At 32.2% G+C, this 19,199-nt stretch overlaps 1 protein-coding gene across 1 annotated transcript in view; it reads left to right on the top strand.

Annotated features, from left to right (window-relative positions):
* The window catches only part of LOC132733570 (6-phosphofructo-2-kinase/fructose-2,6-bisphosphatase-like), a gene marked incomplete at its 3' end in the record, with an annotated part of 33,167 nt that extends 13,969 nt beyond the window's left edge, over positions 1-19,198 (top strand). The window contains 8 exon segments of the mRNA XM_060720228.1: positions 4,766-4,862; positions 8,680-8,743; positions 11,908-12,042; positions 13,600-13,783; positions 15,072-15,145; positions 17,565-17,636; positions 18,194-18,340; positions 19,156-19,198. Of these exon segments, the coding sequence (XP_060576211.1) occupies positions 4,766-4,862; positions 8,680-8,743; positions 11,908-12,042; positions 13,600-13,783; positions 15,072-15,145; positions 17,565-17,636; positions 18,194-18,340; positions 19,156-19,198 (816 nt within the window).
* Position 19,199: the final 1 nt, after the last annotated feature.

The raw sequence follows: 19,199 nt of genomic DNA, 5'->3' as shown, positions 1-19,199 counted from the left end.
ATTTTCTTCAAACTTTACTCAAATGTTCACCCCAACTGGGCGATGTGCAGAACCCATCTTACCCTTGTGCCAGCTTAAGGTCAAGGCCACACTTGAAGGTCAAAAATTGACTTATAAAATGTTTAGTACATTGGGAAAATGAAAGGTTATTTGTAACTGTTTCAAACATGATTTGATAATATATATTTATACCATTACCTGTATAATTAGTCATTCTTTCACCAGAGATAATTTCTTTTTATGTATTTGTGCCACTTAAGTTATTCCCTTAACCACCTTTCCAAGACGTCTTCTATCAAGGACATTGGTTGGGGTATGAATCGCATTCAGCGATAGTTCTAGTTGAGTACCAGGTACCGATATTTGTAGATACTGTTAAATTTAAATTAGAATTGCTATCAAACTTTTCATAAAGATTTATAACTCTAAATTTTATTATGCATTTGCTACATAGCTGAGAAACTGAATACAAAGAAATAATTGCATGTCATTATATTTACAGAAAGTCTATATTACAATGTGGGTTGCAACACCCTTTAATTACTGTGTATATTGACAAGGTATCTTACAAAGTGTTACCTGATATACAGGATGTATTTATAAATGAGATAATTTTTTATTTGTATCATCTACATCTGCTTTATGATACTACTTTAGATAACTGATATATAACCGGAATTAGAAATATAACCGGATATTTTCACTCGACTTTTAAAAATGATATATTGCAGTTAGGATAAGCTTTAACACATTTATTTTCGTCATCATTATATTATTACCTGTATATACAGATTTGAGCTTGAAAGACAGCTTAATAAGTTTAGACATGAGAAGTTTAAAAACTGCAAACATTTTCATAATCATTATTACCGCTGTGCATAAAAAAAGTTCAAGGGAACATTGTCCTTTTTTAAAAGTCATAGACTGTTCTATGAACAGGTCAAGGACATTTATTCCTTTTTGGAGACAACAATATTGTATTTGAAAATCAAAATTACACTGCATTGCACAAAGGTGAAGGCCTGAAATGTCAGACAATAACCATGATTGTTAGGTTCATTATCAGATCTGAGGGTCATAGTTACTGAGGTCAAAGGTTGAGTTAAGATGTAATATATACGTTGAATTATGCCATACTACCATCTCACCTGTTAAGAACTAAGTCACATTGTAAAAACTTATTATAGAAGCACTATCCGGCAATCCTTGATTCTTTAATTTTATTGCAGATGTGGTTGTGATTTAACTAAACTAGATAATGTTCTTGAAACATTATTTCTAATTTTGTTATCAGTAGTAATGATTAGCAGCAAATTTGTTTCCTTGTTTGTACAACATCAATAGCTAAACGCTGAAGTGTTGAGTAAATAGGACTGGAAATTTAGCTAGACTTTTCCAAGAATAGGGAGAACTATTGTACTCACACCGGCTTCAGTGATGGCGTTGGCTTTGTCTTCACATATCAGTTAAATTTTGCATGCAAGTTGGTATCTCAAATACTACAGAATTGAACGGGTTGAATCTTGTTCTCTGTGATTATCAAACATATGTACATGAATATTTATAATTATATATATATCAACAACAGTTTACTGGCAAATGATTGAAAAAAAAAGACAAATCTGAAATCAATAGAGGTATGAAACTATTTGCAAAATTACAGACTTGGTTTGAAGTAAGAATGTTTTAATTTATTATTTTTTGAGAGCTGAGTTCAGAACAAAGAAGATATCAGTGCAGTCTTGATTGTCTTAATTGATTTGATTTTATTTATTAACAGTGAATGCAGCTGCTAAAACAGTAATAAATACTGGCTGATTTATTATATATTTGATAAAGATTGAAGGATACTACCATGTCTAGCAGAAAACTGTAAAAAAAAAAAGCTTTGGGGTTGAGTTATTTTAGAACCAATTTGAACCAGATACAGTGGAGAAGATGACTAATCGGTGGGGAAAAAAACAAACAACCCCTGACCCTGCTAAATGAATTATCCATCTTTCAATCTGGACAAAACTGTTTAAGGAAAATATCAAAATATTTGTTGACCGAATAGCAAACAGTGCAGACCATGATAAAAGGGCATGCATATTGTCATCAGATTCTGATCTTGGTCTGCACCGGTCACATGGTTAGAATGTGCCACCAGAAAGCTAGGGGTTAAAGGACTTTTTATTTAAAGAAACAATTGTCTGGAAACTCAGTGAGAGCTTTGTTTATGGTTTACTGCTATGCGTGTTAACCATTTTATGAGGTCAAAAGACCACAGTGGTATGTCTGTAGTGGGATATAACCAGATAAATTGAGGTTAACCATTTATATGAATATATCAATTTGTCAGAACTGAATAATTACAGCATGAATTTCAATTATTGAAACCACTATTAGATAATAGACTTACTCTGGAATAAGGAATATTTTGAGTTTTCCCAGCTTATCCGAAAGTACAAACAAACTTTTACAGTTACAGCTTCAAAACTAAGCATAACAGGTTGACTAATCTATTGTGACCGGTAGTGCAACGTGAAGCTATAACATTAAAAGTTTGTTTGTACCTGCTGATTAGCTTGGAAAAATCCACATTTGTCGAGTTCTGGATAACACCTATTATATACTGTTTATGTTGTGTGTCATCTGGAATATTTTGTTTGCAGCATTCAATGTTGGAGAGTACCGTCGTGCAGCCACTACCTTAAAATGCCATGATTTCTTTAGATCTGACAATAGCGAAGCTGAAAACTTACGAACGTGAGTAGCAACAGAATACAAAGAGTATCCTCGGGATGGTTTGTGAGCCTTCCTGAAAAATATCTGAATGTTTGCACTACAATACAGTTCTCCTATCTGACTGAATTAGTATTGCTCTAATCTGAATAAGTTAGTATTGCCTCAATCTGACTGCATTAGTGTTGCCTCATTGTGACTGAATTAGTATTGCTCTTATCTGACTAAATTAGTGTTGCCTCATTGTAAATAAATTAGAATTCTCCAATCTAAATGCATTAGTATTGCACAATTGTAACTGAATTAGTATTGCTCTAATTTAACTAAATTGGTGATGCTCCAATCGAATTGAATAAGTATTGCTAAATTGTGACTGAATTAGTATTGCTCCAATTTTCACTGAATTAGTATTGCTCTTTGATCTGGCAGAAAATATTGGTGCAATCTGACTGAATTAGTATTTCTTAATTGTGACTAAATTAGTATTGCTCCAGTTGTGAATTAATGAGTTAATAGCTCAAACCTGACTAAAAATATTTTTGCTCCATTGTGACTGAATTAGTATTGCTCTAATCTTACTGAATTGGGGATGTTCCAATTAAATTGAGTAAGTATTGCTCAAAAGTGACTAAATTAGTATTGCTCCAATTGTGACTGAAAAAGTATTTTTCCAACTATGACTGAATTAGTATTGCTCCAATTTAGACTTAATGGCAGCTCAAACCTGACTAAAATAGTATTGCTTTAGACTGACAGTGAATTACTATTGTTGTATCAATTGTTTTCTTTTGTATGATTATTTCTACACTGAAACTTCCTGCATGATAGCTTAATAGATTTTTTGTTTGTTTTATAATGCTGTCAAATTAAAAAACGATTATATTTAGTTCTTGAACTTTTACTATCTTTCTTATTTTTCACAATTATAGTAAATTCCATTCCTGTTCCCTGTAGATTCTAACTTAAACCTGTAAGGTGAACCTCTCTTGAATTAGTGGTGGCATTGTTATTATTTATTTTCTATTACTTTTGGAAAAGCGTGAGATAGCATTGTTAGTTATAAAAAAAGATTTTTGAAAGGTTATATAAGGCCCAGTATGAAGAATTATGTCAGCTTTTATAACCCATCTTGTAAGGTGAGGGTTATATGTCCACAAACTGTTGATTATACATGGTCATAAACTTGATAAAAGTTGTTAATATAATGAATTTATAAAGCTGTGCAGTCCATTTGCATTTTTTTTATTACAATTGAAAACAAGCCATAAATTTGCTACAGTCCTGTTATAACTAATTCAAATAATTAAATGTCGCAAATGGCCAGTAAACAATAAAACAAACATCAGAGCGGGTAAAATAATCACTGTATCATTTATTGCGAGTATATAAATTCAATGTGTATGGTTTATTGCTTGCGCAAGGACCTGTCACTTCCACTGACTGTATCATTTATTGCAAGCGTATTTAATTCAACTAATATCCTTCCACGCGATCACAGGAAGTAGACAACTTGACATGTTTACCCACTGTAAAGAATTGCTGTATTGTAATAACTTTAAAAGGAGCATTTAGAAGATTGAAGTTTTCGACTTGATTTTTTTCCTATCAAAACAAAATCTATAAAAAAAGAATATACAAATGTTGGTGCAAGTTTTAAGTCAAAATATCAATATTTCGTCACCTTGGTGAAAGTGTAAGCTGCAGTTTGGTTTGGGAAAGAAAAAGAGGCCCAATATTTCAGATGATTTTGTTTGTAGGGAAGAGAATAAGTGCTATAAAAACCTTCAGATATTTTTCATATATATGTGTGTTGCGTCAAACTAGAATGTCCATAGTGGTCTGATCTAACATTTTACCTTATTTCAGGGCATCATCATAAAGCAGGTCATAACATTTCACAGATTTAGGGGCTCATTGCGAAGAAAATTACAAAAAATCCAAAAGAAATCATTGTGGGAAATCCCAAAGAAAATATTGGGAAAACCCATGACGAAAATGGGGAAAACCCAGATTTCTATAAATAGAATTGATATCATTACAGTGTTCAATGTGGGTGAATATAGAAGGGCAGCCACAGACAAGTATCGAAACCATGCCTTTTTTGATATGGCCAACGCAGAAGCGGTAGCGATAAGACAGTAAGTTAAAGACAGCCATGTTGACTGTATGTTAACAGTGAGATGTTCTTTCCTGTCTTTTTAAGGTTTATGTTAACATTTGAATATGTTCTTTTTCCTTTCATATAACGGGTAATATGGTAAATGTAGAGCAGTATAAATCTTGCTTTCGATCAATGATTTGGTGATTTTTCTTCTTTTTTTTTCTTTGAAAATATATGACCTGGTATTAGTGGTACACCACTTATAAAGGGCAGTTAGTAAACGAAACAAAATTATTTCTGAAATGGATGCGTGAAGATTTAATTTAGTCCAATTGATTTTGGTGTTAAAGTTATAATTATATCATTTAAAAAAAAAGATAAAATTGTAATCTGAAATTTTGAATAAGGGCCTCATCTGTTGCACGAAAATGCAAACATCACTTCCTTAAGTCAATGTTTTTTTAAGCCTAATTCACCATTATATAATATTTATGATCATACATTTTCTTTGCAAAACTCAAGGTCATATAAACACAAAGTTTACAGAGTTAAAATATTCATATCCTGTTTATTTTCATTTCTTATGTTAATCAGCTTGAATTTTTTAATCTGATTAATTTTTGTGTTCTTTGATGCGTTAACAGAATACATTACTTTTCTTGTAATCAGGTAATTTAAGGTTGAAGGTCAGTTTAAGGTCACTCCTAGGTCACTGCTAATAATAAATGTCAGGCAGCTTTACTTTTTTATTAAGGTAAATAAATAGAAAAAAGTTATAATCGACCTATTTAATAAAATTATGCTAAGTCCTTACATACCCATTTTATGTTAATTGTTGAAAATAAGGTCAAAGGTCAGATAATTTCATGGATTAATGAGGTACAGTCTATTTAAAACTTGATTAAGAATTAAGAGTTCAAGCTAAATGTTTAGATTCAATTTTTTTTTATCATTTTTTTTTCGGAGACTTGATTTACGCTTTTAGTCACAGTGCTAGTTTTGTCTTTCTATAATGCACATCTACTCCATTTGATATAGTTGTGGTAGTCTATTTTAGGAGTGTAGTGCTGTATTGCAATGAATATATATATATACATAATGATAGTCGTCTTCAACACCATATAACGAAGTCTGTCCTGCTCTTGTTGTTTTGTTCTATTTTTGAAGAAAATGTAATATTGGTTTTCTGCAAATATTTTTATTAGGTTTAATTCATAATTTGTTGAAAAATATTAAAAGGTAAATTTTAGAATCATAATATTGTTTTGCCTATGGATTATCTTTTGACACCTTCCATGATCATGCCCAGTAATGCTTAACTTTATGACATCGTCTTTTTAACAGTGCCATCTTTTGCCATAAATCATCATTGTTTTTGATAAACGCTTTTATAACAAACATATCATTAACGAAATTTCATCAGGCTTTTGTTTGACTTTGTTACACTCTTTTAAAAGCTGATTGTTAGAATGGCACACTCGTGTTGTGATTTTAAAACTCAGTACACCGTCAGATCGACCTGACTTGTACAATGACAGATGGTTTCTCAACTTAAGGCAACTTGAGGATTAGCGTTGTCTATAATTGTTTCTCCTAATCTGAAATAATGACTCGTAGATCTTTGGCTGCCCTTCTTCTGTGTGTTAACTAATTCATTTTGTTTCCCTAATCATTCCTTTTATGATATATTATAATCATCATAAAAATGTGCAAATTCACATCTTTTTCTATGAAACTAGTTTTAATATCATGTATAAAAATGTTTGTTATATGAAAAAATTAACAATACACTATAACGCAAACATTATGAATATGCAATTAAGGTAACAGGGGCTTGGTTTTATTCTTTTCTATGATTTATATAAATGTGCACAGTATGTTTTTATTTTAATTTTATATTTACATTTTAGTCAGAATTTTGACTAACTATTGCTGCTAGTATATATCCAGCTTGACTATATACTGTCAACTGCTCTATTCTAACATTAATACTATTGGCTGCCAAATTTATATGTTAATTCTGTTGGCTGCTAATATTTCTCTATGATTTAATGTCTGCTGCTCAAATTTTAATTCTGTTTTTTAGCAATAAGTTATTCTGTCAGCTGCTTTAATTTTAGCATTTTTTAACACTTTCATCAGCTTAGTTTTACCTTTTATTCTGTTGACTGCTATATTTAAGCATTTACACTGTCAACTGTTTAGATTGAGAATTTATACTATCTACTGCTAAGTTCAAGCATTTATACTGTTAGCATTTTTTATACTGTTGACTGTTTAGTTTTAGCATTTATACTGTCAACTTTTAAGTTTTACTATTTATACTGTCGGCTGTTCACTTTTACCATTTATACTATTGGCTGTTCATTTATAGCATTTATACTGTCAACTGCTAAGTTTTAGCATTTATACTGTCGGCTGCTAAGTTTTAGCATTTATACTGTCGACTGCTAAGTTTAAGCATTTATACTGTCAAATGCTAAGTTTAAGCATTTATACTGTCAACTGCTAAGTTTTAGCATTTATACTGTCGGCTGTTCACTTTTACCATTTATACTATTGGCTGTTCATTTCTAGCATTTATACTGTCAACTGCTAAGTTTTAGCATTTATACTGTCGACTGCTAAGTTTTAGCATTTATACTGTCAGCTGCTAAGTTTAAGCATTTATACTGTCAACTGCTAAGTTTAAGCATTTATACTGTCAACTGCTAAGTTTTAGCATTTATACTGTCAACTGCTAAGTTTTAGCATTTATACTGTCAACTGCTAAGTTTTAGCATTTATACTGTCGGCTGCTAAGTTTAAGCATTTATGCTGTCAACTGCTAAGTTTAAGCATTTATACTGTCAACTGCTAAGTTAAAGCATTTATACTATCAACTGCTAAGTTGAAGCATTTATACTGTCAACTGCTAAGTTTTAGCATTTATACTGTCAACTTTTAAGTTTTACCATTTATACTGTTGGCTGTTCACTTTTACCATTTATACTATTGGCTGTTCATTTTTAGCATTTATACTGTCAACTGCTAATTTTTAGCATTTATTCTTTTTACTGCTCAGATTTAGCATTTATACTCTTGGCTGCTCAGATTTAGCATTTATACTGTCACTTGCTCAGTTTTAGCATTAATGCTGTAAAATGTTTAATTTTAGTGTTGATTCTGTCTGCTCTTCAATTTAAGAATGAATAAGGTGGGCTTCTCAGTTTCAGCATTAATGTTGTTGGCTCTTCAATTTTAGCATTCTTACTTTAGGCTGCTCAGTTTTAGCATTTATACTGTGAATTGTTAAATTTTAGCATTTATGCTGTCGGCTTAACTCAGTTTCAGCATAAATGTTTTTGACTGTGCAGTACAAGCTTAAAAGAACTGTTGGCTGTTTTACAGTCCAAAATGAGAAGTCTGATGTTATTATATAACAAAAATTAGCCAGATCCAGCTTTAAATGTTTATTTAAGCGTTAATCCCATTACCTTTTACCCTGGTGGCAATACCTTTGCTTTGGTTATAAAAAAAATATTTTTTCTTTGATTGACAGGGACCTGATTCTTTGTTCGTTTTCTTTATTTTTTCTTTGTTTTTTTGCTTACATTGAAGTACATACATGTATATAAAGTGAACTTGAATTGTTGTCTAATGCTGTAATGATTATTATCTTGAAAAGAATTAAGAGATATTAACATGAATAAAATATTTAATTTAGTATCTTTTATTTGCGATCTTGTTTTTGAGTTATTTGCTCTTGAATTTGAAGTCTTTGCCAGGCTACAAAAATGTAAAATTTTGTGATGAAAAAGGAGGATATAATTGTTTCTTGAAATGAACAAAAATTTCTAATTATTTGTTTTCAGGAGGTGTGCCCTGATGGCCATTGATGATGCCATTAAGTTCTTGCGCAGCGGAGGGGAAGTTGCGGTAAGACCATTATTATAAAAGACAAAAATCTTTTGGTTTTGTGGTGTTTGTTGTTGTCAACATTGAAAAAAAATTGGATGTCATTTTCATGCCCCGACAACTTAAGGGCCCTTAAGGGGAGTCATGTAGAATTTCCTTTGTCTGTCCGTCTGTCTGTCATATGAACATGCTGTACGTCAGTAGACAGACAGTAAAGTGTAGGGGCATCCATGTCCTATGGACACATTTCTAGTTTTTGGTTGGAATTTTTATGTTGCACCAACACAAAATCTTATACTGTGTTGGTACAATGTAAATTCCTATCAAATAAAAAAAAACCCCAAAAAACACTGCTTATGATATTTTGATGCAATGTTTATCTTATGGAGATATTCAGACAGTTCAACTAGCATTTCAGGCACAGTGATGTTGCACAAATTTGGATATTGCATTTTTCCAACAAATTTATTGAATTGGCATCTTCCTGTATTGAAATTTTATATTGGTCTCCTCAAACAAATTTGAATTTGACAGTGAGTATCTTTTATCTTTCTCTCACCATTCTCAGTTTGCCAAAAATATATCAACTCTTGTCCTAATAAAAGTAAATTTGTTGACTATATTATTGTCACATTTGTAAGATACCCAAGGGGGGATTTGTTTTTAAAAATATTTTCATCTTGATGAATGATAGAGAATAATAAACTATTCATAAATGGTGGATGAAAAAGTTATCAACTTAAGTAGCAAAAACCAAAAGATAAATTTGATAAAAATGTCACTTTAATGATTTTTGTTTTAACACTTTAATGCGCTGTTGAAGGGACGAAGGGGCTAGATTTTCACTAGGTCATGATAGAAAATCTCTGCAAAATAGCAAGTAAAGGGAGATTCCCATGTTTAAAGTTCAATGAAAAAGGGAGGTTCCCATGTTAGTTCAATGAAAAAGGGAAGATTCCCATGTTAATGCAATGAAAAAGGGAGGTTCCCATGTTAGTTCAATGAAAAAGGGAAGGTTCCCATGTTAGTTCAATGAAAAAGGGAAGGTTCCCATGTTAGTTCAATGAAAAAGGGAAGGTTCCCATGTTTGTTCAATGAAAAAGGGAAGGTTCCCATATTAGTTCAATGAAAAAGGGAGGTTCCCATATTAGTTCAATGAAAAAGGGAAGTTTCCCATGTTAGTTCAATGAAAAAGGGAAGGTTCCCATGTTAGTTCAATGAAAAAGGGAAGATTCCCATGTTAATGCAATGAAAAAGGGAGGCTCCCATGTTAATTCAATGAAAAGGGAAGGTTCCCATGTTAGTTCAATGAAAAAGGGAAGGTTCCCATGTTAGTTCAATGAAAAAGGGAAGATTCCCATGTTAATGCAATGAAAAAGGGAGGCTCCCATGTTAATTCAATGAAAAAGGGAAGGTTCGCATGTTAGTTCAATGGAAGAGGGAGGTTCCAGTGATAGCTCAATGGAAAAGGGAGGTACCCATATAATAGATCAATAAAAACTGAAAAAAATTGGTGAGAATGCAGACTTGATTACTTTAGCATAGATTTTTGCAGAATCATTCCCCTTTCTGACTTAGAAAGTTATGGGTTAAAGCTCTATCACTATAACCACTATGAATATCAACTTTGTATTGCACATTTTATTCAGCATAAAAATTCTAGACCATAGCTCTATACCCATAACTCTAGCATGGATATTTACAGAATTATTCCCCTTTTTGTGAACTTACACGATTCCTGCACTATTTTAGCTTTTGTTTTGTAATCAGGCGCTGAGAAAAGTTTAATGCTCTTGATATTTTGTTGTCCCACTTTGTGAACAAGCACTGAAAAAATAGTTGAATATAATGTTTGTGTGACATGTTTGTTTGGTACCCTTTCATTTAAATTACCTCAGTATGTGCATGTGAAAATAATATTACAACTGATCTGTTTTAAAGATACAGTAAAACTTTCATGTGAAGATCTTGCTTTTATCTGATAATCAGTTAAATTTTATTTCTGTCTATCAAAACTGGCATACATGCAAATGACCTTAAAAGGAGAAGGTATAAAAGTTTCAAATTATTCATTTTTAGAGTAATGTTTATAACCAAAGTCGGGTTTGAGTAGAGTTGATAGGACTAGCTCTGAAATGTCCTGGTCAAAATATTAAAGGCAAATTATGATAAATTTTTCCTTCTTTACAAAGGGCAAACAAAAGAGTGGCAAAATGTAAACAAAGTAGTATTTTGACTTCCATACAAAATCTCTAACTGTACTAATTGCTAAAAAAATAACAGAAGAAATAAACTGCTCAGGCAACTGGCCGGAAACTATTACCTGACACCAAGAATCAACAGTAAAAACATTTCTTGGGCATAATGCCCTGCCCTCCCCCCCCCCCTTTTAAAAAAAAATAAAAATATTATTTGGTTTTAACAGCAATATTTATTACATATATATATTCAAAAAGCATAATGATGGAGTATGGAGTATAATGCATGAGACATCATTACTTCTGGCTAACCAAGTGTTAAGCAATAACTGTGTAAATGTACTTTGTAGCTCATTTATTTGATTATGTTTTATTGTAGGTGAATATAGAGTTTGGTTTTCTAAACATGGTTGTCATAAATATGAGAAAATTTTCATAAAAAAGTGTTAAATATACATGTATCTATTCAAAATAAAAACATTACCACTATTTTTAAAATGCTATATATGTGTTTAAAAGGCCTTGCTTAAATTGTTTAAGATGAGAAGAATTGTTTCTACTGTAGAGGTATCATATTAGTGTTAGATTAACTTAAAAGTACTTTTCTGATTCGTATTTCAAAGAAGTTTGATAAAAGGTCATTGAAGCTATGAAAATTTGTTTGAACCCCATGATTATATGGGAAATTACCTTTGCTGGGTTCTAGTTAATTTATTTAATATGACTGTTTCTGTTCACAAAACGTACCTACCAGCAAACATGATTTCCCGTATAATCATGGGGTACAAACAAAATTTTATAGCTTCCTGGTGCACGACTGATTACATTGGAATGGTCAACTTAAGATTGTTTGTACATCAGAAAAAAATTTGCATTGCCGGGTTCTGGAGTATCTCTATTAATTGACACATTCCAAATAAAACTTGTCCAGACTTCAAACTTTGATAATATGAATGAATAAAGACTTTTCATTTTAAAATATTTCAGGTTATAGATGCCACAAACACTACGCGAGAGCGAAGGAAGTTGTTATCTGAAATTATCTGTGATAAAAATGGCTTCCGTCTATTCTTTGTTGAGTCCATATGTGACGATATCAATATTATAGAGGCTAATATACTCGTAAGATTTTATATTTGATAGTTATAGAAAAAAATATAATCACATTTTGTATGGGACTTACTTTTTCTGTGGATTGTTTTTTCTGTGATATCTTTTTTATAAGGCAAAAGTTCCTGTCTAACAGTTTTTCATAAAAATGTGTACATGAGGAATTCACAAAGCATAACTTCTTTATGTACAAAATGAATTACAATGAAAATTAAGGCTGTCATTTCATCACATTCTTGCAAGCCTAACTGCATTTATATTGTTAAAATATTATGAATGCTTCGGCATAAAATTTATACTTTACTACTTTTGTATATCCATAGAAATGACATGTGTTAAATTTATACGTTATACATCTGTTTGAAAGACAGGTTGTATTGCTGGATCACTCCTGGTTTTGGGGTCCAGTTTTGTCCACAGCTATAATGCTTCTTTCATGCATTGGATTATAGTAATACCTGATATACAAATGTTCACAACATAATTATAACTCAGTACAAATGTTCAGTTCACCATTGTAAGGCAAAGTGTAGCAAGCAAAATTCTGGTCCCTGTGTAGAAGGTCAAAAACGTAGAGGTCAAAGGGCAGATAAAAATGTGTGTATAAACAGATGTCTAGAATTTTGGGATTATAATCAAACATGTTCATTCATAATCATAAGACTCAGTCATACCTGGTAACCAACATAATGCAGGTCGATATATACAAGGTCAAGGTCACAAGGGATGATAAAATGTAGAGCATAATTACCTTCTACATGCATGGATGGTTGATACAACTATTAACCAATATAAGAGATGAAGTGATGCACATATGTACCAGGTCTCTTGGATAAAATATCAGATCTTAGTCAAAGTCTGGTTGATCTAATATCATAAATTTAAAGTTGGATTTTCCGACAGATTTACATCATGTCAGACTTTCAAATACATTTTATACAAATTAAAGCATTTTGAAACAGTACTTACTACTAAGTGAATAAGAGTGTAGTAACTCAATACAGTCCAAATATCACAGAAAGAAAACAAAGATTAACATGTTTTTGTTTGTTAGTTGCTTTCTTCTACATTTTCTATTCATATTCTAAGAACTCAAAGGTCCTATAACTGAAATTTTTTATGGTTTCATATCATAAATATGATGCTCAAATGAAGGTTTATCAATATGTGAGTTCCAAAAAGCATTATTTGTAAAGATATTACCGAATTTTCATTCCATGTAAATAAAGGGAGATAATTAGAAATTTATTTTCTATAATGTCTAAGCCAAATTTTTCAATAAGAAATGAATGCATTTATTTAAATGATTACTATAATGCACATAACCATTTGCAGTACATATTTAAGATATTCTTAGATGTTGTGGAAATTGTTTTAGAAGAATAATTATATACATATATAAAATTACACTTATGTGTTGTTATACATGCCTAATTACAACATACAGGATCTTTAAGAAATAAGAAGAATAACATTTAAGAATAAATATTTTTTGCCTTTTCTTACAAACATACAGTTAGTATAGTCTTGCGCTAAAACCCTTGATATGATAATTTCATTATCGTACAGGAAGTGAAAGTTTGCAGTCCAGATTATCTAGGTATGGATAAAAATGAGGCTGTGGAAGACTTTATGCAGCGTATAGAACATTATAGACAGAACTACCAGTCCATGGACTATACCCACGATAAAGATCTATCCTTTATACAAATCTTCAACCAGGGCGAAAGATTCCTCGTCAATAAATTAGCTGGTAAGTAAATAATTCTTTAGCCTGCTGATGGCTACTGAATTTACCTGTGATTAACCAGTACAGACCAAAATCTGCCTGCACATTTGTGGCCAGTCTGTATAATTATGATTTGCACTATATGATAGTAGTTAGTACAGATTTTGAAATTATTAGCCAAAAAATAATAATGAATAGTCTTGACCATATTGAAGGATGGAAGAGTGTATTTGATATTTAGAATGCTGAGGGTAAAGAAATAGTTGATTTTTGTTTTCAACCATTGGCATTTTATGGAAAATATTATTTAAGATTTAACAATGAATACATGTTAAGGTATTGTGGTTATTTAGACTGCATGAATTAATGTTTCTTATAAGCCTGTTAGTAAACCTTGAACATAAACTTCAAAGAACATTTAGTAAAGGTAGGTGAATAACTGTATTAAAAAAAAGACACCTGAGTATAAAAATCAGGTACCCATGTAATAATAGAGCAATCTTTTTTTAACTGTTATGCATATTTGATTGCTACAATTGTGCGTGTTTGTTGTATATATTATTGTACAGATAGAGTAATTTTACAGAGAATTTCATGCTTCATAATCAAATGTTGCCACAATAAAAGCTTCAAAATTTGATACTTTGCTTATATCAACATGTGTTTTTATGGTTCACATGACTTGTGTTGGTCTTCATAGAAACATAAATTTCATACCCCTCTCAATTTTATATTCTCCTACTGATACTAATTATTTTGCATAAAGTTAAAGCCAAATATAGGCTTTTTTTGTGTTTGACAAAAAACTGTTAGAAAAATCAAACAGGATGAAACCAATATCACAAAAGGGTAAGACCATCAAACTGTTCTCTTTCATTTTTATATGCCATTTGAAAAGGTCACGGTGTGTCAAACACAAAATTCAGGTTCCAATTTCCTGTGACCAAGGTCACATAATTATAGAGGTCAAAGGTCAGATAAAAGTATAAGAATGCGCAAAAAAGACCATTTGATAAATATGAATTGATGGATTTTAAAACAATTGTTTTATATCATGAGACAGAACATGGCAAGCACAGTCCTGGTCCATATGTGCAAGGTCAAGGTCATTTGAGGTGATGACATGATGATTGTCCAGATTTTGTTTGCAGCATCTCCTACATGCATGGAGAGATTTAAATACGACTTGCTGGAAATTTTCAAAATTAAAGATATTTAACAATCAGGTCTAGGTCAAAGGTCAAGGTCATACATAGATGTCATACAAGTCTTTAAAGTTTTTGTAAAATTTTACTGTATGTTTTATTTGCAGGCCATTTACAAAGTAGAGTTGTGTATTATCTTATGAACATTCACGTGTTACCGCGGACCATTTACCTGACACGGGTAAGTAACTTCTGGTATGTTTTATGAACATTGTGTAAATGAGAGTAAAATTTACTTAAATATATCAGTACTGTTAAAATTTACACTGAAATGGATTAGAAGATGTGCTTAGACGCCTTTATGACTTGAACATATTTCATTTTTCGAATATTTTTTGTGTTTATAAACATAAGATTTTAGTTATTAAAATGTTTAATATCGTCACCTTAGTGAAATAACAGATCAACTTCTTATACAATTTGATAGGAGTTAACGTTACTGCACTAAGGTTACAATATGATCATTTTGAAAGACAGGGTTACCAATAATAGTTAATATGCAAGAATAGTTATACCCCCGCACAACGAAGTTGTAAGGGGGGTAAACTGGAATCAGCTTGTCCGGACGTCTCCGCGTCTGTCCGTCGATTTTTCCTTGTCCGCCAAATAACTTGAGATTCCTTTAGCCCACAGTCTTCATATTAGGCATGGAGGTTAGTCATGATTAGTAGATGACCCCTATTGATTTTGGGGTCACTGGGTCAAAGGTCAAGGTCACAGGGTTCTTGACTTTAAAAAGCATGTCCGCCCAATAACTTGAGATTCCTTTGGCCCACAGTCTTCATATTTGGCATGGAGGTTAGTCATGATTAGTAAATGACCCCTATTGATTTTGAGGTCACTGGGTCTAAGGTCAAGGTCACAGGGGCCTTGACTAAAAAAACCTTGTCCGCCCAATAACTTGAGATTCCTTTGACCCACAGTTTTCATATTTAGCATGGAAGTTAGTCGTGATTAGTAGATGACCCCCATTTGATTTTGGGGTCACTGGGTCAAAGGTCAAGGTCACAGGGTCCTTGACTTTAAAAAGCTTGTCCACCCAATAACTTGAGATTCCTTTGACCCACAGTCTTCATATTTGGCATGGAGGTTAGTCTATTAGTAGATGACCCCTAATGATTTTGAGGACACTGGGTCAAAGGTCAAGGTCACAGGGGCCTTGACTAAGAAAAAGCTTGTCCGCCCAATAATTTGAGATTCCTTTGGCCCACAGTCTTCATATTTGGCATGGAGGTTAGTCATGATTAGTAGATGGCCCCTATTGTTTTTGAGGTCACTGGGTCAAAGTTCAAGGTCACAGGGGCCTTGACTTAAAAAAAGCTTGTCTGCCCAAAAACTTGAGATTCCTTTGCCCCACAGTCTTCATATTTGCAGTGTTTATTCTAGGATTCGAAAAACAGGGGGGATTTTTATCGAAAAGTGAGAATTTATTACATTTGTTGATCTTTTTCTTTCTTTGTCTATGTAAAATTTTCCCCCTTCCTCTCAAAAAATAGGGGTGAATTCTGAAAAATATGGGTTACAGGGGCCTTGACAAAAAAAACTTGATTTTAAAATTTTCACATTTGAAGCATGGAGAATACATATCTTAGCAATGCACTGGCTAAGTAACCTCAGATTTGGCAGGGTGGTTGTCCTTGAGTTCTAAATGGCCACTGTCTGACAAAGTGGTTTGCGGGGGTATTCACGCCATGAGTTCTAGTTTAAATTTTAGTACATAATGACGTATGTTCATGAACTATCTTATTAAACCATTCTAGTAACGTGGTATAAAGCATGCCATATTTAAATTCTTGGACAGTTAATTATGTAACTAATTACAAGAAAAAAACAAAGTTTTTATTATCCCAATATCATAAAGCAAAAAATGGCAGTATATGTGTGATACACCATTTCAAGGGCGTGGCCAAGTGGTTTACAGGTTGGACTAGTAATCTTAGGATTGCTGGCCACGTGTTCAAACCCAGTCAGGGCAAGCTGTTGTTTCCTTGATCAAGGAACTTTACACTCATTGCTTAGTACTTGTTAGTTCCATGAACGGATTTGAGTGTTTCATTAAGTTTATAGCTTCCAACACAATCAACCTAAAAAAAATTTGTATAAACTAAGACTGTTCTTGAGAATTCTGACCTGGCTACTGTATTGAAGCCAACTTTATAAACTTGTCCCTGGAAATATTGTTAATGGTGTATAAGATATAATCTCTTAGAAGGCAATTAATTTTGATTTACTATAAAATATATTTGGTCTATTTACTTTCTATGGTGCTTGCTTTTGCTATAGATTTGTGCAATTTGATGTTCCTTGTGCACAATTTCCGTGTGATTTTCACATTCATGTGTAAGGTAGTATGGACCATGTGTACTCATAAAACTGACAGTAAGCCAGTTGATTATGTTCAGGACATGTCAATACAGGACTGAAATAAAATATTGTTGAACAGGAAAACAAAATTGGCTTAGTTGAATGATATTTGTAGGAATGCTAGATTGTATTTTTCATAGGTGAGAATTGTTAAAGAATCTTCTTAACTTGATTTTTATGTCAGAAGTAGATTTTCTTGCACATGAAATTCTATTTTTTTTTTGTCAATATTTCAGCATGGTGAAAGTATGATGAATCTACAGGGTAGGATAGGGGGAGATAGTGAACTCTCCCCTAGGGGTATGGAGGTATGTACATCTGTTTTAGTATTCTCACCACTGTAGGTTCGAATCCTGCTAGGGACTTTGAAATCTTTCATTTGAGGCAGCTATCCAGCTAGCTTGCAGAATGTCACTCCTATAACTCAGGTGACCACTTGTGTCTGAAATAATGCAAGAAGGGGCAACCGAGGTCTGTCTTCCTCAAACAGTGACACTGAAAGTCAACTACATGACCTATACTGTGTTGGTGTGACGTTAAACCCAATAAAAAAATATTTAAAAAAAAATCTGTTTTGGTATTGTCATCAGAGTAAGTTTGAGTCCTTTCAGAAACTTTGAATTCTTCCATGTGAGGAAACTATCCAGCTATCTTACTGACTGACAGTGTTTCTACTTATTTATATATGTTTATGCTTTTATGTTAAGTACCATTTTACTTATTATTTTATGATTTTGTAATATCTGACACAAATGTGTTATAACTTGGTAAAAGCTGAATTGCAAACACTGCAGGAAAGTTGGCTTAGATAGCATGGGTAAAAATTGTTGTCACCAGTAGGCTTAGTGTTAATTTTGTTTTTCAGTATGCCAAAGAGCTTTCTAGGTTCGTGAAGAGTGAGAAGATACCCAATCTGAAGGTGTGGACCAGTGAGCTTACGAGAACAATACAAACAGCTCAGTTTATAGATGGCCCAAAAGCTCACTGGAAAGCTCTAAATGAGATAGATGCTGTAAGTTTTGTTATGTCATAACAGTTGTAATGTAACTAAATGAGCTGTGAAAGCTTTTAAATTTCAAAGGTTGGAAGATGTGATAAAAAAGTACATGTATAGATAATGTTTGTAAAGATGTTGGGTATTAGAATGAAACTTGAAGTACTTGCTTATCATGACAAGATACTGGTGTAAGACAAGGGCCATTATTTTAAAAGCTCATTTTTTAGAGTTATGCCCCTTATAACTTAGAATTTTTGTAAAAGTTACATGTTAAGTAGAATAATTTCAAAACTAGGAAAGGTATCAAAATGAAACTCGGAACACTTGATGAACAATTGCTTATGACAATGGGCAGTTTTAAGACGAGAGGCATTATCCTTAAATTAATATTTTTTGCTAATAATGCCCCTGTTTAACAATTTATAAAAATTGGTCATTGCCTTTAAGAGACCATGTTAACAACGCATGTGGTGCTCTTTAAACTTTAAGGTATATGTGAAGAGTAAGTATTATTTAAAGGTATATGTGAAGGGTTAGTATTATTGTTTAGAGGGTATGTTTTACTTAAAAGGTGAATGTGCAGGGTTGATATTTTGTTTAAGGGTATATGTGAAGAGTTGATATTTTATTTTAAGGGTATATGTGCAGGGTTGATATTTTGTTTAAGGGTATATGTGAAGAGTTGATATTTTATTTTAAGGGTATATGTGCAGGGTTGATATTTTGTTTAAGGGTATATGTGAAGAGTTGATATTTTATTTTAAGGGTATATGTGCAGGGTTGATATTTTGTTTAAGGGTATATGTGAAGAGTTGTTATTTTATTTTAAGGGTATATGTGAAGGGTTTACGTATGAAGAAATTGCCGAGAAATT

The sequence above is a fragment of the Ruditapes philippinarum genome, unplaced genomic scaffold, assembly GCF_026571515.1.
Source record: "Ruditapes philippinarum isolate M1 unplaced genomic scaffold, ASM2657151v2 ctg3518_1_1_1_1, whole genome shotgun sequence".
Lineage (NCBI taxonomy): Eukaryota > Metazoa > Mollusca > Bivalvia > Venerida > Veneridae > Ruditapes > Ruditapes philippinarum.
The sequence above is the reverse complement of the archived record's forward strand: the minus strand, read 5'-3'. Positions and strand labels throughout refer to the sequence as shown.